Genomic DNA, 25,004 nt, shown 5'->3' on the forward strand with positions numbered 1-25,004 from the left:
TAAATTTTCTTTTCTGCCAAGATGTTTACTTGTAGTACTTTGTTGGGTGATCTATCCAATTGATAAATTAGTAAGTTGATGATGACGGTTTACCAAAAAAAAAGTGTTGATGACGACTCAACTGCTGAAAGTACTTTATCTAAATTTCCTTTTCTGCCAAGATGTTTACTAGTAGTACTTTATTGGGTGATCTATCCAATTGGTACTTGGCAGTGGGATGGTGATGTGCATTGGTATATGCTGCATCATGCTGTGCACCTCCGAGCCGTCGGATCGTGTTGGATGTGCAGTGGTATATGCTGCACCATGCTGTGCACGTCCGAGCCGTTGGATCGTGCATCCGACGGCTAGGATCGCATCTCGGCAATGAACGATTTTCTATCGTTGGTTGCCGAGATGAGATTTGAGCCGTCGGATGCACGATCCGACGGCTCAGAGGTGCGCAGTATGATGATGTGCACCTCACTGCACAACACCTCTCCCAGTGGGGGACCCAAATCAGGAAATGGCCACACACCCCAGAGCGTAATTAGAGTTGGCCCTAGGATAAGCCGCACAAGACTTCGGGTTTGGGCAACCCTCGCCATGGGGCAGCGGAAAAAAAAAATAGTAATACCGATATTACCTTGATTTTATTTATTTATACTTGTATGTCCATTATGCGTTCAGCCAATTTTGAAATACAAATGTACTATGTAAACCAAGTTTGAGGTTGGGTTTGGGCAACTCAAATAACGGGGCAGGCACTGAGCGTGATGGTTGGTGCTTGATTCTGCTCTCATGTAAATGATGAGGCTATCCGCTATCCACCCTTTTGGCTTCATATAAATCAATGCTGCAGTATCTGTGAACAACAAGCCATGGAGTAGACTGTCAAGCACCGAGTGGAGGAGGAGAAGAAGAGAGAGAGAGAGAGAGAGAGAGAGAGAACACATGGCGAAGAAACCCTGTTTTCCACTCTTGTTTCTTCTGCTGAATTTAGTGCCGCTACTATTAGTGCTGAGTGGCGCCGAAACATCTAGCAGAAGTAAATTCCCACTCCCACCTCACTTTGTCTTCGGTTCAGGAACCTCTGCTTACCAGGTAACTACTACTAGTAATTCCTTACGTGTATTGTTTCGTTCTTTTTCGTTTCCTAGTTTCAAAACCCGAAAACGAAGTAGTTGACTTTGATGAATACTGGCTTATGTATCATATTATGTGCATGACAATAGTCTGAGGGTGCGGCATTGGAGGATGGAAGGACTCCGAGCATTTGGGACACTTTTGCTCACTCTGGTCAGTTTCTTGTGTCCTATTATATGCATGACCCACGTAGTGTTCTGTGGAAGTTCAAGAAGAAATGCGTGCAAGTGCAACACTATTCGCTAATGTCTCAGCCTCCTGATTTCATTGAGGTCTAAAGGTGTTGTGCCTGGTCACACACAATTGCTGTAGAACAAAGGGTCAAGAGTAATATTTTCCTTGATGTAATTGTTGTGACTGACGTGTTGACATGCAATCTGTATGTTCATTATCCGTTCATGACAGCGGTTAGTTTACTAATATCGGGCTTTCTGGACCCGGTTTCTGGTGTAGGGGATACTTGAGGCTCTATGGGGGAATGGAATTGTATATTCATCGTTTCACAGTGATTCCTCTACCGATGTTTGCCCTCTGCTTTTTAAAAAACCCCACCACCATATGTCATTGCTGTATTTTCTAGATTCGTGACATGTCATACAGTAATAGACAATCGTGAAGTGTTTTCCAAATTTCTCAATATTACCTCTGGGTTGAGGAATCATAAGCGATTGAGTTTGCTTAAAACTGGTTTAATGAAAATTTTCTGTAGCTTTATGCTGCTGGCTTGTCAAATTTCTTGTTAGGGAGTAACCCGAAACGAATTGTGGTTCAGTTAATCAGTTTTTTCAGGTCCTTATCTTGGCGCCAGCACCTTACTATGTGCAAGGGGGGTTATTATATTTTCAACATAACTCAGTTGCATCTATAATGGGTGATTTCTACATCACTCCATCACCGTTGATTATTCTTCTAGTGATGATAAAATAGTTGCTGAGATAAAACTATACCAAAAAGCTACTTCATGTTGCCAGAAATTGATTGTTATGTGGAACCAATTCAAACAGGGAATGTGCATGGAGCCACAGGGGACGTAGCATGTGACGGGTACCATAAATACAAGGTATCATCCTTCTTGTTTTCTGTTATCCTGGATTATCTCTTGCCACTGGCATATAAAACATGTGGTTGATGATTTCCTCCATAGAGCATCACTATAGAGCTGCTATATGAGGTAGATGGTTTAGCATGAATAGCATCATACGGCCACTTCTGGAGTATGGTCCATATGTGATATGCACCATTAAATCTCATGCAGGAAGATGTCCAACTCATGGTGGAAACCGGCTTGGAGGCTTACAGATTCTCCATCTCCTGGTCGAGACTTATCCCTAGTAAAGACCATTTAACTGTCTCATGTTGACTTCACAACATAAAGCAAATTCTTCATGGCTTGTGCTTTCTCTTTTCTACAGATGGAAGAGGACCTGTCAACCCGAAGGGCGTAGAATATTACAACCACCTCATCAATGAGCTTATCAAACATGGTTAGATTTCCACCATAAACAATACAAGACTTTTGTTTGGCATTTGGAATGTCTGATCATTTGAGAAAATACCCAGCAATTGTTTTTCTTGTGAAAAATGCCAACCAAATGACACCCTAATGAAATCTACCCTTTTCACTGCTGTTGATACCACTTTCTCAAGTAGGAATCCAACCGCATGTTACGTTGATGCACATTGACTTCCCTCAGGCTCTTGAAGATGAGTATGGTGGATGGCTTAGTAGACAAATGGTGTATGATTCTAAACCTCCACTACCTCTAACTTCACTCACTTCTAATGCTTAGGATGCCTTGATTGAAGAAAATGTATGGTACTCATACGTAACAAAGTTCACAAATTATATGGCAATGCAGGAAAGACTTCACAGCATATGCCAATGTGTGCTTTAGAGAATTTGGTGATAGGGTGTTGCATTGGACTACCTTGAATGAGGCTAATATATTTACCATAGGTGGTTATGATATTGGAGGAATACCGCCTCAACGATGCTCTCCCCCATTTGGGGTAGGCAATTGTTCCAAGGGTGACTCCTCAACTGAGCCATACGTTGCTGGTCATCATATCTTGCTTGCACATGCATCGGCTGCAAGACTGTATAGGAAAATGTATCAGGTATCAAATAAGTTTTTTTTAAAGAAGGATTACTAAGGGGGTGTTTGCCTTGGTTTTGCAGCTGCAACTTATAACTTACCTGTTTGGTACAGTTTCTGCTTTTTGCTTATGGTCCAAAAAAACTTTAAAAAGGTCTTTTACCAAAACAAAAAGCTTTAAAAGTTTTTTTTTTTTTTTGAGAAGCTACATTTCAATTTTTCTTTAACTTCTTTTGAATAGAGCTTTTAGCCTAAGTTCAGTTGCAAGAAGATTTCTGCTACATTAAGTATCGTTTGAGATTTCCATAAGATTTCTGCACCAATTCTTACATTCCACATCCATATACTTCAATTAACTTCAACCAACGAAATATCAGGGACAATGTTGATAAATTTGGAAAAAAAAAATGTGTTAACAGGGGAAGCAACATGGATTCATCGGAATAAATGTCTATTCTTATTGGCTTGTCCCTTATACAAATGCAACAGAAGATGTGATTGCAACGCAAAGAGCCACTGATTTTCTTGTTGGTTGGTGAGTCTCACACGTACAAGATATGTATTCATCTCGGATTGCTATTTCAACAGATGATGAGAGTATAACTAATCGTTTCATTGGTTCAGACTGGAAGCTTTTCACGTGTGTATGCATGGGATAACCATCCCTGTGTTACTATTTTGTCTGAGTTTCTATTGCAGGTTTGTGGAGCCCCTGGTATTTGGAGACTATCCTGACATAATGAAGAAGAATGCAGGCAAAAGGCTTCCAGCTTTCACCAAACTTGAATCTGAGCTAGTCAAGGGTTCAACCGATTTCATAGGACTGAACCACTACAGCACATTTTCCGTTAAGGACCAATCAAGCAGCTTGAAAATGGATCATAGGGATTTCAATGCTGACATGGCAGTGGAGTTGATTGGTGTGTTACTGTTCTTGGCAAAGACTGCTGAATATGTTTTTCTTCTACTCTGATGTAGCTCATTGGGTTTTTGGGTGTTTGTAGATGTGCAAGGTGGTGGTACACCGCTAACACCACCAATTGAGGTGAGGGCTTTAAACAAATGTTAAAAAGTTGGCCTAGCTTTGGATAGACTTAAATTCATTCAACTAATCAGTTTGATGGACTCAGTTTCCTGTTGCACCATCGGGTTTGGTGGAACTCTTGGAGTATTTCAAGCAATGTTATGGAAACCCTCCCATTTATGTTCATGAAAATGGTCTCTCTCTCTCTCTCTCTCATTTATGTTCATGAAAATGGTCTCTCTCTCTCTCTCTCTCTCTCTCTCTCTCTCTCTCTCTGCGTGTGTGTGTGAATAATTCAATGAAGCATCTTGATGATATTGTGTTTCAAAATCTAATAGGTTAAACTTCACTTGTTTTGACAGGTCAGCGGATGCGCAGGAATTCTACGCTGAATGACACGCCGAGGGTGAAGTATTTACAAGGGTTCATTGGGGGCTTGCTTGATGCTATTCGGTATGCTTAGTTTACGCCAACTTGGAGCACCGTAAAAGCCAATAGAACAATGTTACTGTATAATGTATACCCTTCATGTTTTTTGGGGCCAAATCCTTCAGCCTTTTGCTTAAGACAACCACCTAGTGAGAACTAAGAACAATAGCTGGGGAGATTTAGACATGCAATCAAGGATGGGACCGAGGGGGTCTAGTGGCGGCGACCGCCATAACAAGAATTTTAGAAAATTGCAATTTTTATATGTAAAAAAAAAATTATACCCAACTTATATAATCTCACCACCACTAGATTTTTTTAGTATATATTTCGTCACTACTAGGGTAAAATCTGATTCCGTCCTTGCATGCAATGAAAAATGATCTTCTATATACTGTTAACGAACAACAATCACAGATATTCTGTTATAAGTTACAAGTCCATTGCTTTGGTTAGGTTCCTTTAGCAACCAGGCAGCTGCTGGCACTAGTGAGAGCTAAACCGGAAGTAGCATTATTTGATCGAATCATTAACTGATTGTTAACTTACAGTAAAAAATCACATCTTTTAATGGCCGAACTCATGAGGGCAGATTTGCCTCTTCATATTTCTGTAAAACTCAGAGCAGCTAGTCCTTCAGAGGAGATCCAGATGCGCCTTCTCTGAAATTTGCTTTTCTTTGTCACCATTTTGAGGGTATCTGATCATAGTACTTATTTTGTTCTTTCTTTTCTGTTTTCAACTTGACAATGTGGAAGGAATGGATCGAATGCAAGAGGGTATTTCTACTGGTCTTTCATGGATTTGTTCGAGTTATTGGATGGCTATGAAACTTCCTATGGCCTGTATGCTGTAGATTTGAAAGATTTGAAAAGATACCCCAAGCTCTCTGCACATTGGTACTCAAATTTCTTAAAAGGAAAGAGCATGAGTCCAGATGGTGCCATTGAAGTTGAGAAGTCAATTTCCTCTCTTTCTCAATCTCATTTTTCTGAGTAGGTTTTGCTTTGCCAAATTGTATGTGTATTGGCAGGCATCATTAGCATTGTGTACCTAATAAATATGTGATACACAAAGTGGTTAAAAAGTCTTCATTTATTTGCAATGAATAATCAATCTTGTTTCCTTTTTGGTCTCTTTGATCGAATTACAGATGTCTGTATTAGACTATTAGTGAACACGTACAAGGTTGCATAAGTTTGTGATTGAACACTTTAACTAGAAAATAAGTGAGATGAATCACTGTTTCTCATCTGAATCACTAATTCTCATCTTACACCTTACATAATGTGCCCGATATATTTCGTGCAACTGCAGTAATCTTAGGGTGTGTTCCATTAAAATAAGTACTTATTTTTTTGGAATTAAAGGTGATGTATTGCGAGAGAATGACCTGTCTCGTAATTGAAGCTCAATCAGTCCTGTCAATGTAACCACTGTTTGAGAAAGGATGGAATGGCTGGAAGAATGAAGGGATCTCCAAGTGTGGAAAGCATTCCACTGATCTTGTTGTAAGCTGCATCTGTGAATGTAAGTGGAAACATTTCCACCATCGTTTGTCGCAGCTTTATATCTGCAGAAAAGTACAAGTTGTCAATTATACCTCTCCCATCAGGGTTTTTGATCAGAAAATGGGATGAAAGATAAACACAACAAATCTGGCATTGTGGTTCTTTTTCCTTCAATAACTCAGGGTACCCAAGCCAACTTACACGCATCTCAACCAATATGTGGCAGACCATTGTCCACAGCCACAGGTAAAATTCAGTACAAAATGGCCTCATAAGAATAATACCGGAGAGTTTCCAAACCTGAGAATAAAGTTTCGGAAACAAAATAAAGTTTCCTATATCCAGGCCCTAAAAGCAAAATAAAGTTTCCGTAGGTTTCTTTGTTAACTAGCAAGAGGGTTCGAAACTTTTGCTAACTGCTTTGACGAGTTAAAATTTTCATGTATCACAAGCAAGACGAGCCGAGTAGTAGATTAGTGAAGGCTTTCTTTTCTTCTGCAGTAACTTTTTGTTCATATTAATTAATTACGTATGTAGAAGGAAAACTGGAAGATCACCAAAAAAAAAGTAACTTCAGTGCTCGCAAAAGCTCCTACAGTTACAGCAATGGAGAAAGAAATTCCTTTTTTTTTTTTTTGATATGCGAAGAAATTCCTAGTTGTCGCAGATTAATAGCTGTAAAGAGAATCAAGAGATCATCAACAGTTAATAGTTGGTGTTTCTTCGTTTCCATGTGCAAATAATATTGCAAAGAACAATGAAAGCTATACAAAAATCGAAATTAGCGGACCTGTTACAATGGATTAAGAATTCAGAAGGCTTTCTGTGCTGAAAAGCCACATTTTCTCTCTCTCCCTCTCTCTCTTCGTCGTCGGGAAACGTCCCTTCGTCGGAGTGAATGTATTTCTTTGCTAAAATGGATTTTCATACAGTGTAGCCAATACTATTTTCGTAGAAACAACTTCACTCAAATGATCCCCGATTATGTGCCGATCAGTATTCGATTCATATGATCTTCAACAGTGTTTATCTTCTTGACAAGCCCTAGGAGATGAACCCTATCGATCATGGAGACAAATCAGAATGAGATCACAATTTGAAGAATCGCTTAGCGAGGTCTCAATATACCAGAGCGTCGTCGTTTCTTCGTCGGAGTGATTTATACAGTGTAGCCAAATCTATTTTCACGAAAACAAATTCACACAAAATGTATTCGATCATACATCAATTAGTGTTAGATTGAAATGATCTTAGATCTGGTTTATCTTTCTAAAAATCTCTACAAGATGAACAAATTGGATTATAGGTATAAATCCTAATGAGATCACAATTTGATTCAAATCCCTGTCAACATGGTTTTAAAGGACTTCGCAGGTAGAAGATGAGAAGTCTTAATGATTATACACGACGTCGTTTTGATAAACATCCCGTGTTGAACATGCGAGCTTAGGTCGACGCCTTTTTGAGAAAACTCGCGCCTGTCCTATGCGAGTTCCTAATGTGTGCCAGTACGATTCAGATAACCGAACTCCAGTCGTCGTCGTCCCCATTTCTCCCAAGATTTATCTTCTCTCTCTCTCTCTCTCTCTCTCTCTCTCTCTCTCTCTCTCTATATATATATATATATATATATATATATATATATATGCATATTGTATTTCACTGATGAATGTTCGTTCATAAACAGGCGTGAATCCTCTACAAGTTGATTCTGTCCTCACATTTTTAGGTATGTGAAACCTCAATTATTATCTGAATTGTATACGATTCAATCCGTCTGTTATTCTTTCCGCTAATTTTTTTTACACTCATTACATATTATTTGCTTACTTTTCTTTCTGAAATGAAACATGATCAAGCAAAGGCAAATCAGATGCATTGAAGGAACAACCATCAAATCAAATCTCTTGGTTCTCTATGCAGATTACAATGCCAATATCCATAGAAATATATGCTAAAAAAAAACCCATTTAGCAGAGTGCTACCCCAAAACCTAATAACTCAAATAGCATCAGGCAGCTACTTCGCTTACAAATTAATCATCTTCCTCCAAAACATAGTTGAACTTTACTGGAAGACCATTGAGTTCTAACATCCTATGTTTTAGCAGTTTGACGTTTCGATAATCTTCTCTATTAGGTCGAAAAACACATTGAACACGACATAGAAGGAATCTTAATTCAAGATCAGCTGAGTCCCTCTATGTATCTCCCAATAAGGACGTGTTAAATGTCAGCCGTCCTGCCAGACACCGTTTCTTTGGAAAATGCAGATTATAGAGCGAAAATTCTAAACCTCGTTTAAGAGAATGATTTGGTGTAGAAAGTCTCAAATTCAAGATCTTTCGCTGTGCGAATTTCCTGAGAAACGAAATACATTTTGTTTGTTTGGTTTGGTTTGGTTAGGGAACGATGAGGAAATATAAGTTGTTACTTATCAAATACCTTCAGTCTCTTTTGTTACCCATGGAAAACAAACTTTTCTCAGTAGGCTTCATTTCACTTTAACTAGCCTTCCTTTCAATGTAGCTGTATTGTGATTGAAAGTAAAAACTAGCACCTTGTCTAGTGATCAAAATTGTATTGTCCCGTTGTGGAATTCTTTCAGAACAGCTGGCGTTGAAATGTTATGAAAGGGGCATGGCAATCATCCAAACCACCAAAAAAGGTACATGAACCTTCTCACCTTATCTTTATAAGATAAGAGAGTGATATTTGTGGGATGATGAAGAACCAACCTCTCTTGGGAAGGACAAAAATGCAATTTTACTACTCATTCTTATGAACTGACTGACAGTCCCACGACTCCCACCTTTTTTGGATTATAAAGATATTAACCAACTGTTTTTGCAACATCAATGTTGGTTTGGAACAGTTCCTATGATCAAGTGAGAGTTGTTTTCAGTGAATTTCCTTTTCTGCCAGAGCCAAGATTTCAGTGGATTAGTAAATCAAAGTCCTCTTTGTCGATGTTGTTACTTCTTTTTTTTTTTCCTTTTTCTGATCTATCGAATTGATAGTGGTTTTTTATCGCTAAATTACAGCGTATTGGCTGGTGCTTGATTTTGCTCTCATGTAATGAGGAGGCTATGCACCCGTTTTGGCTTCTTTTAGATAAATGCTAGTGTCTGTCAACAAGCCACGGAGTAGACTCTTAAGCATTCTTATCCCAAAGTGGTTTGATACAAAGGATACCCCTTGCTGGACCGCTTACAGCAATGGTACCTTTTCTGTGAAAGCTACATATCAGTTCTTGGCAAACCATTTCTCCCCCACATTTCAATTGGAAATGGATTTGGGCGTTAAGAATTCCTGCCAAACTCAAAAGTTTTCTATGGCTGTTGATACATGGAAATATCCTTACTAACCATTAGCATTGTATCTGTAATTTGCCAGATAGTGATCTTTGCCCTCGTTGCAATTTGGAGAGAGAAGATCTCAAGCGCCTATTTTTTGACTGCCCTCTTAGTGCTAACATTTGGTTGCAGTTACCCGCAATCAAAGGAGCCCTCACGGCTAGCATGGAGGAATGGAAAGAGTGGCTTCATACCAATGTCAACCACTCCAGAACAAACTCACAGGGTTATTTCTTAAGTGTCCTAGTTTTAGTTACACTTTGGAAAATTTGGCTTGCTAAAAATGGAAAAAGTCTTTGATGATGTCATTGTTAGTTCATTTGATATTTGCTTTACTCGTGCTAAATTTGCCCATGAAATTGGGAAGAGTTTTACATCTGTTGCTTGTGCTAAACCTAGACAAATTAGACTGATTGCATGGAATTTTCCAGGTACGGGAAAGCTGAAGTTAAACACTGATGGAAATCCGGGACCTGCTGGGTTTGGAGGAGTTTTTTGAGAGGAGAGAGGGCATTGGATGCTGGGATTTCTAGGACGGGTGGAAGACTGTACGAGCCTTGAGGCCGAACTTTTGTGGATTTTTAGAGGCCTGGAGATGATCCAAAATCATGGTATGGAGGCTATGTAAATTGACACCAACTCAGCAACCGCCATTGCTATGACAACTGAGGAGTACCCTGACCACTCCCCACACAAAGTGCTGATCCAAGAGTGAAAGGTGCTGCTAGAGGCTACAGGATGTCTTCTCAAGCATACATTCCGTGAGGGAAACCAAGTGGTGGATAGACTCGCCAATGTGTTTGTAAACCAAGAGGACAAGATGATGTTGCATGTTATCCCGCCCGACGACATTATTCCGCTGCTTGAGGAGGACATGCGGGGCATGGATTTTGAGCGTTTCTATTTTTTTTTTCATTTCCAGATAGTAGCCAGGAAGAGTAATTGGGTGTCAATCCTTTACAAATTAATTCTGGCCTCACATATTCTGGTGTGCGAAAGCTCAATTTTTATCCGAATTGTATACATTCAATCAGTCTCTTATTCATTCAATTTTTATCCGAATTGATAGATTAACTTTCTTCACTTTTCCCCCCCTAAGTTTACAGAATCAAGCAAAGGCACATCAGTTGTATTGAAGGAAGTAACCATCAAATCAAATTCCCTTGGTTTTCTATACAGATTATAATACCACAATCCATAGAAATATATGCTAAAAAAAACCCCATTTAGCGGAGTGCTACCCCAAAACCTAATTAATCATCTTCTTCCAATACATAGTTGAACTTTACTGGAAGACCATTGTGTTCTAAGTTCTAACATCCTACGTTTTACTAGCAGTTTGACATTTCGATAATCTCCTCAATCTATTAGTTCTAAATCTCGTTTAAGAGAATGTTTGTGGTGTAGAAAGTCTCAAATTTAGGATCTTTTGCTGTGTGAATTTGCTGAGAAATGAAATAATTTTTGTTTGTTTGTTTGCTTGGGAAGCTGTCCGAAATCGATTCCCTGTTCAACAGTGGCCTAAAGTTTGTGGTTCCAGAAGGATGTTCCTAGGTGGGCGTTTATCCTATGGTTGGCTTTCAAGAAGTGATTAAGTACTAAAGACCGGATTGTTAGCTGGGGGATGATTGTAAATGAAACTTGTCCTTTATGTTCTCAGGCCAATGAATCTCACCAACATTTGTTCTTTGATTGCACTTTTTCTAGAGCTGTTTGGCTTAAAGTGTGGGGTAAGTTATCTCTGCAGTGGGTCTTTTACAGCTCTCGGATGTGGTGGAATGGTTTACTCTTGATGTAAAGAAGCATGATTTTCGAGGTAGAGCCTGTTGGGAAACCGAATCCCCAAGACCCAGTAATGACGCGTACCGATTAGACAACAAAAATTGTAAAACCCTATAAAGCGGAATTAGGGTTCTACCTCAACTCCCTGCGACACGAACGCTGGTTGAACTTGTTATAGCACGTCTTGCTATAAACCACGAATACTGCTCGACCGTACCTTACGATCTTCTATCGTATTCCCTGCACGTCTAGAACACGAACCAAGTGTGGACTCTTTCGTGATCTGTTTGCTCTCTCTAAGCCTGCTTCTATTTACTGAATAATAGAAAAACATCCTACTGACCTAGAGAGCATAACGTGTATATATAGGGCTACGATAGGGACCTAAGGAGTAATAAGTCTGGGCTCCCAGTGTAAATAAGAAAACTTAATCCCACCAGGATTCTATTTCTTATTTCACTAATTATAATTCACCCCACTACAGAATTATAATTGCACTCCCGTCCTTATTTCAATTATATTACGAGCTCCATGATATTAAATACTCATTAATCTCCCCACGTTAAGATTACAGATACCCGTTGATTAAAATAAATTACTAACAATCTCCCACTTAATCAACATCTTAACTTGAGACTATCCGCTTAACTTATTCGATATGTCGGATACAAATATCCACCTGCAGGGTTTGACATAATCGAAACTTATAAGCTTACTCAAGGGGTATCATCAATCCCTATCGGGACGTGGATTCCATTAATAATTAATAGTTGTCATATACATAATGTTGCTACCCAATTCACCGAGACTATTGACCGTACAAAGATCTCACTCTTTAATGAATCAAAGTCAACAACATTAAATATATACTTCTAATAATTATCTTTGAATTAAGATCATAAGCATTCATAATAACCATGAGATTCCAATTGTCTTATAAAGTTAGTATAAAGACAATTACCTCAATACGGTCCCGTTCAATACACACAAAGTATACTAGCACAATGAGTTGGAATTAACACCATTCCCTGTAGTCAAGAAAAACCTACTAAAATATTGTGCTACAGTCCTACCGATGGTGTGTCAAATTCCATCTAAGACTGTGAACCATAACTTATATTCCACAAGAACCGATGATCCAATCTTCTGTGTGTAAGCCGTACTCTACACACTGGATTATCTACTATGTAGAATAAAAGACCCACATGCACAACATACAAAAGTATCATGCAAATATTGCCCATAAAAGATTCTCATCAAAAATGGATAAAACTGATTAATAATTAAATATTAATCCATCATATAAAAACATAACTTTTACATAATCTCCTAACAAACTCCCACTAAGACTCAAAACCATACTGCCATGCATCTCACTCCCATTCCTTCTACGTGACTATCAAAAGTCTTAGCTGGTAAGCTCTTCGTAAAAGGATCTGCCAGGTTATTCGCTGATGCAATCTTGGTCACAGCAACATCACCTCTCTATACGATCTCTCGAATCAGATGATACTTACGCTCAATGTGTCTGCCCTTCTTGTGAGTCCTTGGCTCCTTCGAATTAGCAACTGCACCGCTATTGTCACAATAGAGTGTAATGGCTGATTGCACTGAAGGGACCACTTCCAGATCCAACAAAAAGTTTCTAAGCCAAACAGCCTCCTTGGCTGCTTCAGAAGCTGCCACATACTCTGCCTCCATGGTAGAATCAGCAATGCAAGATTGTTTGATACTCCTCCAACTTATAGCTCCACCTCCCAAGGTAAACACATATCCTGAGGTAGACTTTCTGGAATCCCTATCTGACATGAAGTCTGAGTCTGTGTACCCATGAGGTACCAGACTATCTGACTGGAACACCAACATATGATCTCTAGTTCTTTTCAGATACTTGAGTATATGTTTCACTGCAGTCCAATGTTCTTGCCCTGGATTAGACTGAAATCTGCTAACCATGCCAACGGCAAAGCAAATATCAGGTCTAGTACACAACATAGCATACATAAGGCTTCCTACTGCCGAGGCATAAGGAACTGCCTTCATTTTCTCCATCTCTTCAGGTGTTTTAGGACACTGATCCTTGGATAGATTGATTCCATGTCTAAAAGGGAGGAACCCTTTCTTGGAATCTTGCATGCTAAAACGGGCTAGAATGACATCGATATAAGTAGCTTGTGATAAGCCCAACATCCTATTCTTGCGATCTCGTATAAGCTTAATCCCTAGGATGTGACTAGCTTCTCCCAAGTCCTTCATTTCGAATTGGCCGGATAACCACACTTTCACTGAAGATAACACTCCCACATCGTTTCCGATGAGCAGGATATCATCGACATATAGTACTAAAAACACTACAACTTTTCCGTTGCGCTTCTTGTACACACATGACTCATCCGGACATTGATCAAAACTAAAAGACTTGATTGCTTGATCAAAACGAATGTTCCAAGATCTAGATGCCTGCTTAAGCCCATAAATAGACTTCTTAAGCTTGCACAACATGTGCTCCTGACCTTTTGCTATGAATCCATCTAGTTGCACCATATAGATACACTCATCCAGATTTCCATTAAGGAACGCGGTCTTTACATCCATTTGCCAAATCTCGTAATCGAGATGAGCCGCAATGGATAAGAGAGTCCGAATGGACTTAAGCATGGCTACTGGCGAAAAAGTTTCCTCATAATCGATCCCTTCTTTCTGAGTATACCCTTTCGCAACAAGCCTAGCTTTGAAGGTATGCACCTTCCCGTCCGCCCCTCTCTTCTTCTTATAGATCCACTTGCACCCAATGGGTTTAATCTCTTCAGGTGGTTCTACAAGATCCCAGACCCGATTAGAGTACATAGACTCCATCTCTGATTTCATAGCCTTTTGCCAAAGTTCCACATCTTTATCTTGAAGTGCCTCATTGTAGTTACAGGGTTCAGCATGTTGATCATCACGGATCATTTCAAAAAACTCTCCCAACAACGTATACCGACTGGGTGGAACAATAACCCTCCCACTACGACGAGGTACCGATGTGTCAATAGGTGCCTCTACAAATATCTCTTGTGGCATTTCCTCCTGCACTATTGGTGGTAAAGAAGTTTGTGCCGGTCTCTCTCCTCTCAATTCTTCTAGAACAATTTTACTTCTGGGTTTGTGGTCTATCACATAGTCCTCTTCTAAGAACCGGGCATTAGTGCTAACAATGACCTTCTTATCCGCAGGACTATAAAACAGTCCACCTCTCGTTCCTCTAGGGTACCCCACAAACAAGCAAACTTCTGTTCTCGATGCCAACTTATCTGCGTTCCCATTCAGCACATGTGCTGGACTACCCCAAACCCGAACATGCTGGAGACTAGGTTTGCGCCCAATCCATAGTTCTGTGGGTGTAGATGGTACTGACTTAGATGGTACCAAGTTAAGAATATACGCTGCTGTTTCTAGTGCATGTCCCCAAAATGAAATTGGTAAATCTGAATAACTCATCATTGATCTTACCATATCCATAAGAGTCCTATTCCTTCTCTCTGCTACACCATTTTGTTGTGGCATACCTGGAGCTGACAATTGGGATGTAATCCCTTCAGCTGACAAGTAGTCCCTAAACTCTCCCAAGAGGTATTCACCACCACGATCAGATCGTAGTGTCTTGAGACATTTACCCAAACGCTTTTCCGTTTCCGCCCTATACTCCCTGAATTTCTCAAAGCATTCGGACTTACGGTGCATCAAATAAATGTATCCATACCTTGAGTAATCGTCAATAAAAGTGACAAAGTACTCAAAACCACCTCTAGCTTGGATATTCATAGGCCCACACAAATCAGAGTGAACCAATTCTAACGGCTCTTTGGCTCTATATCCTTTTGCTGAAAAAAGGCCTTTTGGTCATCTTACCTTCCAAACATGATTCACAGACTGGAAGTTCCTTAACTTCTAATGAACCTAAAGGTCCATCTTTAACCAGTCTAGAAATCCTATTCAGATTAATATGACCAAGACGTAAGTGTCAAAGATACGTTTGGTTCAATTTCGAAGGCTCTTTTCTCTTGCATGGTAAATTATTAGTGTTATTCAATTCATGCAGTTGCACTGTAGGAAATATAGGATTTATAATGTAGAGATCATCCACCAATGAACCAGAACAGATAAAACGTTTATTTAACTTAATAACCACAGAGTCACTAAAATAAACCAAATATCCATCCTTTATTAACTTAGAAACTGAAACCAAGTTTCTTCTAATAGTAGGAACATAAAGACAATCTCTCAAAATTAAACTCCTATTACTACTAAAATTTAAAAAAATATTTCCTACTGCAACTGCTGCCACTCTCGTAGCATTTCCCATATGTAGATAAATCTCCCCATCACTGAGTCTTCTGGTTTCCTGGAACCCCTGCAATGAATTGCAAACATGATTAGTGGCTCCCGTATCTACACACCAGGTACTGGTAGATAACACCGCTAAACATGATTCAACAACTAGTGAAAAAGATTTACCTTATTTGTTCACTTTATTGAGAAAAATCGGACATTCCTTCTTCCAGTGTCCTTTCTGCTTGCAGTGAAAACACTTGCCCGTAGGCTTTTTCACTCCACCTTGAGGCGCATGAACTGCCTCCACAACCTTTTTCTGAGACTTATTCTGCTTCTTCTTGCCTTTCGGCTTAGAAGTAGAAGCCTTCTCAGCCACTAGCACTGATGGTGGTTTCTTCGCAACCAAAAGACCCTCAGCTGCTTGGAGTTCCTTAAGAAGTTTCGCCAAAGATAAATGCATTTTGTTCATAGAATAAGTCAGGCGAAACTGCTTAAAACTCTCAGACTGCAGTGAGTTGAGAACGAAATCGATCTGGGTTTCCCCATCAATTTCAGCTCCAAGGATCTCTAGTTCATTAAGAAGAGCTATCATCTTTAGAACATGATCCCTAACCGGGGTCCCTTCAACATGGGTGATGCTCACCAATTCTTTCATAGCAACTAGCCTTGCTGCCCGATTCTGATCCCCAAACATTTCTTTGAGGTTCAGCATCATATCAGAAGCAGTTTCCATAGCTTGATGCTGATGTTGCAATATATTCGACATAGAAGCCAAAATATAACACCGCGCCATCTCATCAGCCTTAACCCAATCTTTATAAGGCTTTGCTTCCTGTTCTGTGGCATTTTCTTCAGGTATAAGAGGGCACGCCGTAGTAAGCACATATTTGTGGCCCTCAGCAGTTAACACAATATTCAAGTTTCTTTTCCAGTCAACATAGTTTGGTCCAGTAAGTTTATTTTCTTTGAGAATAATGGCAAGTGGATTGAAAGAGCCCATTTTTGAATCTGAGAATCAAATAACATAACAATCAATTATGAAGGGCAATAAAAATTTTGAATTTCATTTTAATATTGGTTCCCTCTACCACATGTTAAAAGAAAAACATTGGCAACCCTACACACCGTGAAGAGCATGCCTCGATGGGAAGTCTCTACTCTTTATCATTCGTGTAGATAGGCATAACCTTTTAATTTTACTATCTAGACACTATACCGTGCCAAGCAAAATTAAATAGCCAATATAACTTCGGTCCTATAAATAATAATAGTGACTCAGATGGTGAGGATACTATTATTTACAGCTAAGTGTATACCATTACCTAGCCCCATGACCCATTGTTCCGTTATGAATTACCTCAGATGGTGTAGTAATTCACACAACAATCATCATAGACCTATCCTTTAAGGAAGTCTGTACCGATGAGAGCATAATTAATTTTGCCCGATGGGGGGGAAGGTTTTAAAACCATCACACAAAATTAATTACCTCATCTACATACTAGTAATGGAGACCGTGGGATTTATAAAAATAAACTCCCTCTCCCACTTAGTTATTTAAAAAAAATTTGTGAGGGTTATCAAAAATTTTAAGTTTGCAAAAAACGTGATCTAGGTCAAAAGCCATATATTACCATGTTGTGCCAATATGGTAAACTATCACATATGTAAACAATCATAGAAACATGCATAAACATAATTTAGGAAACATAATAAAATATGCATCCCAACTATTATGGTCAAAGATGCAATCCTTGAGCAACAAGGAATCCTTCCAATCTTGAAATCCTTAAGCAATAAGGAGTCCTTCCAAACTTGAAATCCTTCGGCTATACTTGTGTAGAAGATTTAGATAGTTTGAATCAATCAAAAAAACCAAAATCCAACCGTGCTTAGGCAAGAAATTTCGGATTTAACATATTCCCGCGTAAACTGCACAGCCTTCAGTATTTTGGCCATATCTTCTTCATCTGACCTCCAATTGAAGTGATTCAAATTGGGTTGGATTCGAAATTCAATTATCTACAACTTTCGTGAAGAACAGATTTTCTGATTCCAATGTTTACTGGGTCGAAATAGCCCTGCAATCAAACCCTACGAATCTGAAAAAAAACTGTTGCGAGCCAAATAACTTGAATCTTTTGTATCTACCATCTTCGATCTCCGAATAACCGTCGAATGCTATTACAATCGAAGAAACATACAAATATCGATCTTATGCCTCCATTGGAGTTCACATGCTACGTTAATTATTACAACCACGAAAAATAATCATGGCACCCAATAAATAACACATGCTACGTTAATTATTACAACCACGAAAAAATTATCGTGGGATCCAATCACATAAAACCAATAAAAATCATGTGACCATAATAGCTGGGTAAGAACGCTGCAAAACAAGGGTTAGCACAGTTCTACGTTCTACCCTCTATAACCTACGGACAACATGGCTTGTTTAATCCATACGCGTGATTACAACCTGGCTTTGATACCACTATTGGGAAACCGAATCCCCAAGACCCAGTAATGACGCGTACAGATTAGACAACAAAAATTGTAAAACCCTATAAAGCGGAATTAGGGTTCTACCTCAACTCCCTGCGACACGAACGCTGGTTGAACTTGTTATAGCACGTCTTGCTATAAACCACGAATACTGCTCGACCGTACCTTACGATCTTCTATCGTATTCCCTGCACGTCTAGAACACGAACCAAGTGTGGACTCTTTCGTGATCTGTTTGCTCTCTCTAAGCCTGCTTCTATTTACTGAATAATAGAAAAACATCCTACTGACCTAGAGAGCATAACGTGTATATATAGGGCTACGATAGGGACCTAAGGAGTAATAAGTCTGGGCTCCCAGTGTAAATAAGAAAACTTAATCCCACCAGGATTCTATTTCTTATTTCACTAATTATAATTCACCCCACTACAGAATTATAATTGCACTCCCGTCCTTATTTCAATTATATTACGAGCTCCATGATATTAAATACTCATTAATCTCCCCACGTTAAGATTACAGATACCCGTTGATTAAAATAAATTACTAACAGAGCCATGAAAGGATCTTTAGCTGCTAGTGTATATGCAATCTGGAGGGAAAGGAACTACAGAGTCTTTCAACAAAAGTCTTTGCCAGCAGACTGTGTGGTTCAAATGACAATTAATTCTACAACAGCTTTCCTGAGTTCAACATAAGGGGCTCTGCGAATGTTAGCTAACAGGCTGTTATGTGTTACCTGGGGCCTCTTTGGAAGATCTATTCTCCTTTCATGGATCTGTTTTTTGCTGTAGCTAGGTGTCTAGTTGTGTATAGAGTTTGCTCCTGTTATTTTGTTTTCCTTTGATGAGTTGTTGCAAGTTAGTTGTATAGCCAGGGCAATCTCCCTGGATTGGTTGGTCATTGGTTGAGCTTTTATAAAAGTAGTGTACTTGTCAGGAAAAAAATACCTTCATTTCTCTTTTGTTGCCCATGGAAAACAAATGTTTCTCAGTATGCTTCATTGCATTATTTTCACTTCGACTAGCTTTCCTTTCAGTGTAACTGTATTGTGATTGAAAGTCAAAAGTAGCACCTTGTATTGTGATCAAAATTGTATTTCTTTCAGAATAGCTAAAGTTGAAATGTTGTGAAAGGGGCATGGCAATCATCCAAACCACCAAAAAAGACACATGAACCTTCTCACCTTATCGTTGTAAGAGAGTGATATTTGTGGGATGATATAGAACCAACCTCTCTTGGGAAGGACAAAAATGCAATTTTGCTACTCCTTCTTATGAACTGACTGACAGTATCATGACTCCCACCTTTTTCCGATTATGAAGATATTAACAGACTGTTTTTACAATGTCAATGTTAGTTTGGAACAGTTACTATGGTCAAGTGAGAGTTGTTTTCAGTGAATTTCCTTTTCTGCTAGAGCCAAGATTTCAGTGGATTAGTAAATCAAATTCTGATAGGTTGATGTCGTTACTTTTTTTTTCTGATCTATCCAATTGGCAGTGGTTTTTGATCGCTAAATTATAGTGTATTGGCTGGTGCTTGGTTCTGCTCTCATGTAAATGATGAGGCCATATCCACCCCCTTTGGCTTCATAGAAATGAAAGCTAGTATCTCAACAAGCCATGGAGTAGACTCTCAAGCCCTGACTGGAGGCCAAGGAGAAGATGAGGGACCACGAAACACACGGCCAACAAACCCTGTTCTCCACTATTGTTTCTCCTGCTGAATTTAGTGCCACTGTTAGTGTTGAGTGCCGACACATTTAGCAGCAGTGAATTCCCACTCCCACCTGACTTTGTCTTCGGTTCAGGAACTTTTGCTTATCAGGTTATTTTTTCTTTTTCTTCCATTTATTTTATACAACTTATCAGGTTACTAATAACAATAAGTCCAGGAACACAACTGTGTCTGCAACTCGTTCGATGTATGTGGATCCACGTGCATTGAAAGCCTCCGGATGCAATTGTGTTTTAAAGTTGTATTCCTAGCATTGCTCTACTAGTAATCCCTAGTGTACACTGTTTCGTTCTTTGCCTTTTCATAGTTGCAATACGGAACAACCCATTAGTACAGTCTGATGAATGGTGGTGTCTTAAATTATATCCATGTGCATGTATGTATAAAATAGTCTGAGGGCACGGCATTAGATAAGACTCCGAGCATTTGGGACACTTTTGCTTACTCGAGTCAGTTTCTTGTCCTCCCCTTCCCTTTATTTTACAAAAAAAGGACTAGTTTGTTTAAATTCAAAAGAATGTGATTTTGTTTTCCGATTCCTTTCGGTCTCTGTCTTTCTTCCTCGTTATCTTGGATTTTAAAGTTCATAAGCCGTTGAGTTTGCCTAAAACTGGTACAACAATAATTTTCTTGTAGCTTTATGCTACTGTCTTCACTTCAATCAAATTTCGGGTTCAGGATTTACCACAAAAGAATTGCTGTTCAGTTAATCAGTTGTTTCGGGTTCAGGATTTACTACGTGCATGGGGGCTTATTATATTTTCAACATAACTCACTTGCAATTTGCATCCATGATGTGATGATTTCTGTATCACTCCAACACCTTTGATTATTCTTAAGTGATGATAAATAGTTGCTGAGATAAAGACCATATATACCAAAAACCTACTTCATGTTGCAAGAAATTGATTGTCATGTGGATCCAATTCAAACAGGAAATGACACCAGGGACGTAGAATGTGAAGTGCGAAAAGCCCAATAAACTCACTAGAACTCATAAGAAATGAAGGAATACCCTAAACTAAGAATGCGAGTACCAAATGGAAATTGGAATGAGTGGGAGGGCATGAAAACGTGTTTTAGCCTTGTGGCTCTGACGATTCTTGAATTGGTCTACTTTCGACAACTTTTCATAAACCAAAATCTATTATTTTTATGTTTCGATTCCATCATCTTTTAGAACTTTGAATACCCTCTTTCTCGATATTAAAATAGGTTTCGATCCGGTTTAAATTTGGTGTAATTTATATATTTTCCCATAATAATTTGTTTTTCGACTTGTTGAGGGTAAAATCGTCATATCTTTTGATGTATAAATAACTTTGGAGCCAAACTAAATTGGTTAGAAAGTATGCTAGACAAGCTTTTCAATGGTTCAAACCATATGCAAATCGGAGTTCGAGAGCGTCCGTGACAAGACCCCAAATTTTGGTCAATTTTTGAAATTTCGAGAATGTGCTCGGGCGCATTAAAATTGTACAATTGGTCAAACTTCGTGGGTTTGTCTTGGGCGCTTTGGAACTCCGTTTTTCGCAAGGTTTGTACCGTTAAAAAGTTTGTTAAGTCTAGATTCTAACCCAAGTAGTTTGGATCAAAAATTATTTTTGCATTAAAAGATATGACGAATTTACCCTCAATGTACCAAAAAATAAATTAATTCAGAAAAACGTTCGCATCTCTTTCATTTTAAATTTGATAAAGACCTATTATACATGGATAAAGAGGATTTTCAAAGAACTAAAAGATTATTTAATCATACCTTATGAATAGTAGTAAAGTTTAGTTTATGAAAAGTGGGAAGTAAGAAGATCCATTTTGTGATCGAGAATATTACACCTGAATTTAAGTGAATCATTTCTGAGTTTCTTTCATAAACCTTGATCAATAACATATCCTATAATTGGTTGTAGTGGTCAAGGGCTATTGTTGGGGTATGGAAACCAAAATTTGGCTTTGTAAATGTAGAAGCCTTGTCTTGGGCATACATTTTAGGTGAATCCCGATCATTAAGCAGTTTTTGTGTGCTTTGATGAAGTGCGAAAAGCCCAATAAACTCACTAGAACTCTTAAGAAATAAACGAATACCTAAGAACTAGGAATGTGAGAACCAAATGGAAATTAGAATGAGTGGGAGGGCACGAAAACGTGTTTTAGCCTTAGTGGCTCCAACGATCCTTGAATTGGTCTACTTTCGACCAACTTTTCAAAAACCAAAATATATTATTTTTATGTTTGGATCCCACCGTCTTTTAGGAATTTTAATACCATATTTCTCGATATACAACAGGTTTCAATCCGGTTTAAAGTTGGTGTGATCAAAGATTTTCCCATAATAATTTGTTTTTTGACCTCTTGAGGGTAAAATCATCATATCCTTTGATGTATAAATAAGTTTGGAGCCAAACTAAATTGGTTAGAAAGTATGCTAAACAAAATTTTCAACGGTTCAAACCACGTGCAAATCGGAGTTCAATAGTGTCCGTGGGAAGACCACAAAGTTTGGTCGATTTTTTGAAATTCTAAAGATGCGCCTAGGCGCAGTGTTGTGCAGCTGGGGCGCATTAAAACTGTACAATTGGCCAAACTTCGCGGGTTTTTCCCAGACGCTCCCAAACTCTGTTTTTCACAAGGTTTGTACCGTTAAAATGCTTATTGAGTCTAAATCCTAACCCAAGTAGTGTGGAAAAAAAATTATTTGTGCATCAAAAGGTATGACCAATTTACTCTCAATGTGTCAAAAATAAACTAATTTGGTAAAACACTCGCATCTCTTCCATTTTAAATCTTATAAAGATAATTATGTATGGATAAAGAGGATTTTCAAAGAACTAAATGATGGTGTAATCAAACCTTTTTTTTTTTTTTTGAAATTTCCCTCACGTCTTTGAAACGCGAGTTTCTAATGGGTGCCAGTACCCGTCGTTCCCATTTCCCCGAAGATTTGTACTCTCCCTCTCAATTCTCTGCGAATTGATTCTGGCCCTCAATTTTGATCTGAATTCTCTGGGATTAATTTTTTTTCCGGCAATTCTTGGTATTCTCAATTTTTATAGCCTTCTTTAGTACCATAGCTATCATTTTTCCTTTCTGGCTTTCTCGAGTGTTTGTATTTTTGTCCCGTTTGTAAAATGGAAGCTCAAGCAGGGAGTATTGGGCCATCACACCACATCACTATCTGTAAGCTACCCCATCACACATACATCGGGACCGAAGCTAAGGTCCAATCACGTGTGGTTGGTGTTAGGAGTATGTTTAGCTCCAATAAGGGGCTACAAGGGCTCAAACGTGGACCTTGTCGAACCTAGGCCGAGCTTTCACCACTGACCCAACCCCTCATTGGTACTCTCTGTTTCTTTGTCTCCTTTCTCTCTGTATCTCTCACGAGTACAGACACTCGTCCTCCATATCTCAATTTTTTCAAAGCAGTCATAACCTATCTTTTTGTGTTCTTGAGTTTTATAAGAAATTGAATTCACGTACCAGTATCATAATAAAAAGAGAACCTTCCTTTTTCAGATGGTCTGTTGTGGGACCACATTACTTTCCCATCGGCGCACGCCATCTTAGTTATTGCTACTATCCATGCATGCACACAATGATCGTGTTTTAAGTGATACTTATTGGTGGTTATGCAATCTTTGTAGTTATTGCAAGTAAGCTAAACCATGTGATGCAACCAAGTGATCATAATTAGGCATAACAATGTATCAAATAGACGTCTGAGTAGTGCTTTGCAAACCCCAATTTTTAGAACAGAAACACTAGTCTTCTACACCATCTTGTAGACTGTATGTGACAGTTTGATGGCTTCAGGTTGGAGAGGGGGGAACTCAGCTCTCTGGAGGGCAGAAACAGAGGATTGCTATCGCAAGAGCGATTTTGAGAAACCCAAAGATTCTACTTCTTGATGAGGCCACAAGTGCTCTTGATGCAGAATCAGCACTCATTGATCTACAATCATTGAAAGTAATGTCCAATCGCACAAAGATAGTTGTTGCACACAGATTATCTACTATCCGTGATGTAGATTCTATCATTGTCTGATAGTCCTGAAAAATGCATGGACAGGTTGTCGAGAGGGGGGGTGTCATTCGGAGCTGACATCCAAAGATGGAGAGTATGCAACTCTGGTAGGCTTACAAGTATCAGAAGATGTAAAAAGTACAAGTCTTAACTATTCTAATGGAACTTCTAGTTTTCACGAATACCCAGAAAGTGAAGATCATCATCAGCAGGATTTCAAGTCAATCAACATAAAGGAGATGCACCAGAATGGCCCTATGCAATGCTTGGTTCAGTGGGGGCTATTCTAGCTGGAATGGAGGCTTCTAGCTGGAATGGAGGCTCCTCTTTTTGCCATTAAATTATATATTGACTGCATTCTATTCTCCTGATTCCGCCCAAATCAAACAAGAAGTCCAACATGTTTTCATAAACTGCACTTTATTATTATTTATAAGGTTTGATTACACCCGTCCGTGCCGCTTTAATAGGGACTTCGCATCTTGAACATGCGACTTTTTTCTATCGGCTGCTAACTTTTACACTCGGACGCTAACTATTGCTTCTGGCCGCAAACTATTGTAGAAGCGCACATCACGCTTTTTCTGTTAGTTTGCAAATAATTTGCTTTGCTTTTTGTGGATAATCCCCTGAATTTTGATTCTACGAATTGATTCTGGCCTCACATTTCAAGTATGCAAAAGCTCACTTTTTATCCGAATTGTACGCCATTTAAATTAGGCTATCGATTTCATCATTTCAAGTTACCTGATTTTAAATTGTTTTTTCATGCGAAAGCAAGAAAACGGACAATGACCTTGTCAAGTCAAATGACAACCTAATGATATCTCCCCTTCTCTCTGCTATTGATATGGCTTTCTTAAGCACGAATCCAAGCACATGTTACATTGATGCACGTTGACTTCCCTCCGATTCTTGAAGATGAATATGGTGGATGGCTCAGTAGAAAATGTACGATGTATAAGTAACGAAGCTCACAAGTTATGTGGCAATGCAGGGAAAGACTTCACAGCATATGCCTATGTGTGCTTTAGAGAATTTGGTGATAGGGTGTTGCATTGGACTACCTTGAATGAGGCCAATGTATTTACCATAAG

The 25,004-nt window shown here is 38.9% G+C and overlaps 1 protein-coding gene and 2 long non-coding RNA genes across 7 annotated transcripts; 2 read left to right on the forward strand and 1 right to left on the reverse strand.

Annotated features, from left to right (window-relative positions):
• The first annotated feature begins 728 nt into the window (after positions 1 to 728).
• Positions 729 to 5,802, forward strand: LOC131315073 (beta-glucosidase 11-like). Of its 4 annotated transcripts, none has more exons than XM_058344132.1 (13): positions 730 to 1,083; positions 1,215 to 1,278; positions 2,130 to 2,185; positions 2,381 to 2,456; positions 2,538 to 2,609; positions 2,776 to 2,863; positions 2,985 to 3,243; positions 3,641 to 3,756; positions 3,921 to 4,141; positions 4,226 to 4,266; positions 4,352 to 4,439; positions 4,608 to 4,698; positions 5,433 to 5,802. In XM_058344132.1, exons 1-13 carry the CDS (start codon positions 934 to 936, stop codon positions 5,671 to 5,673), a joined length of 1,563 nt encoding a protein of 520 aa, XP_058200115.1. In that variant the 5' UTR covers positions 730 to 933; the 3' UTR covers positions 5,674 to 5,802. The 4 variants fall into 4 exon arrangements, 3 of the variants coding, with proteins under 3 accessions (XP_058200116.1, XP_058200115.1, XP_058200117.1); XM_058344134.1 differs by having other exon boundaries at positions 1,063 to 1,083; positions 2,381 to 2,439; XR_009196592.1 differs by lacking the exon at positions 4,352 to 4,439 and having other exon boundaries at positions 734 to 1,083; positions 5,433 to 5,572.
• Positions 5,803 to 5,863: 61 nt separating this feature from the next.
• LOC131315074 (uncharacterized) lies at positions 5,864 to 7,492 on the reverse strand. Its single transcript, XR_009196593.1, has 2 exons — positions 6,976 to 7,492; positions 5,864 to 6,247 (listed from the first exon to the last, which is right to left on the reverse strand). It is a non-coding gene; the product is annotated as an uncharacterized LOC131315074 (long non-coding RNA).
• A 241-nt stretch (positions 7,493 to 7,733) lies between these two features.
• On the forward strand, positions 7,734 to 10,620 carry LOC131315075 (uncharacterized). Of its 2 annotated transcripts, XR_009196595.1 has the most exons (3): positions 7,734 to 7,914; positions 8,793 to 8,852; positions 9,673 to 10,620. It is a non-coding gene; the product is annotated as an uncharacterized LOC131315075 (long non-coding RNA). The 2 variants fall into 2 exon arrangements; XR_009196594.1 differs by having other exon boundaries at positions 7,778 to 8,852.
• Positions 10,621 to 25,004: the final 14,384 nt, after the last annotated feature.

The sequence above is a fragment of the Rhododendron vialii genome, chromosome 13a (genome assembly GCF_030253575.1).
Source record: "Rhododendron vialii isolate Sample 1 chromosome 13a, ASM3025357v1".
Classification (NCBI taxonomy): Eukaryota; Viridiplantae; Streptophyta; class Magnoliopsida; order Ericales; family Ericaceae; genus Rhododendron; species Rhododendron vialii.

What these genes read in the sequence shown, in the direction of transcription:
- LOC131315073 (XM_058344132.1), top strand. Translation starts at nt 934, where the DNA reads ATGGCGAAGAAACCCTGTTTTCCACTCTTGTTTCTTCTGCTGAATTTA. An exon ending in ACGGGTACCATAAATACAAG is followed by an intron (nt 2,186 to 2,380) that starts GTATCATCCTTC and finishes AATCTCATGCAG; the next exon opens with GAAGATGTCCAACTCATGGT. An exon ending in TGTATAGGAAAATGTATCAG is followed by an intron (nt 3,244 to 3,640) that starts GTATCAAATAAG and finishes ATGTGTTAACAG; the next exon opens with GGGAAGCAACATGGATTCAT.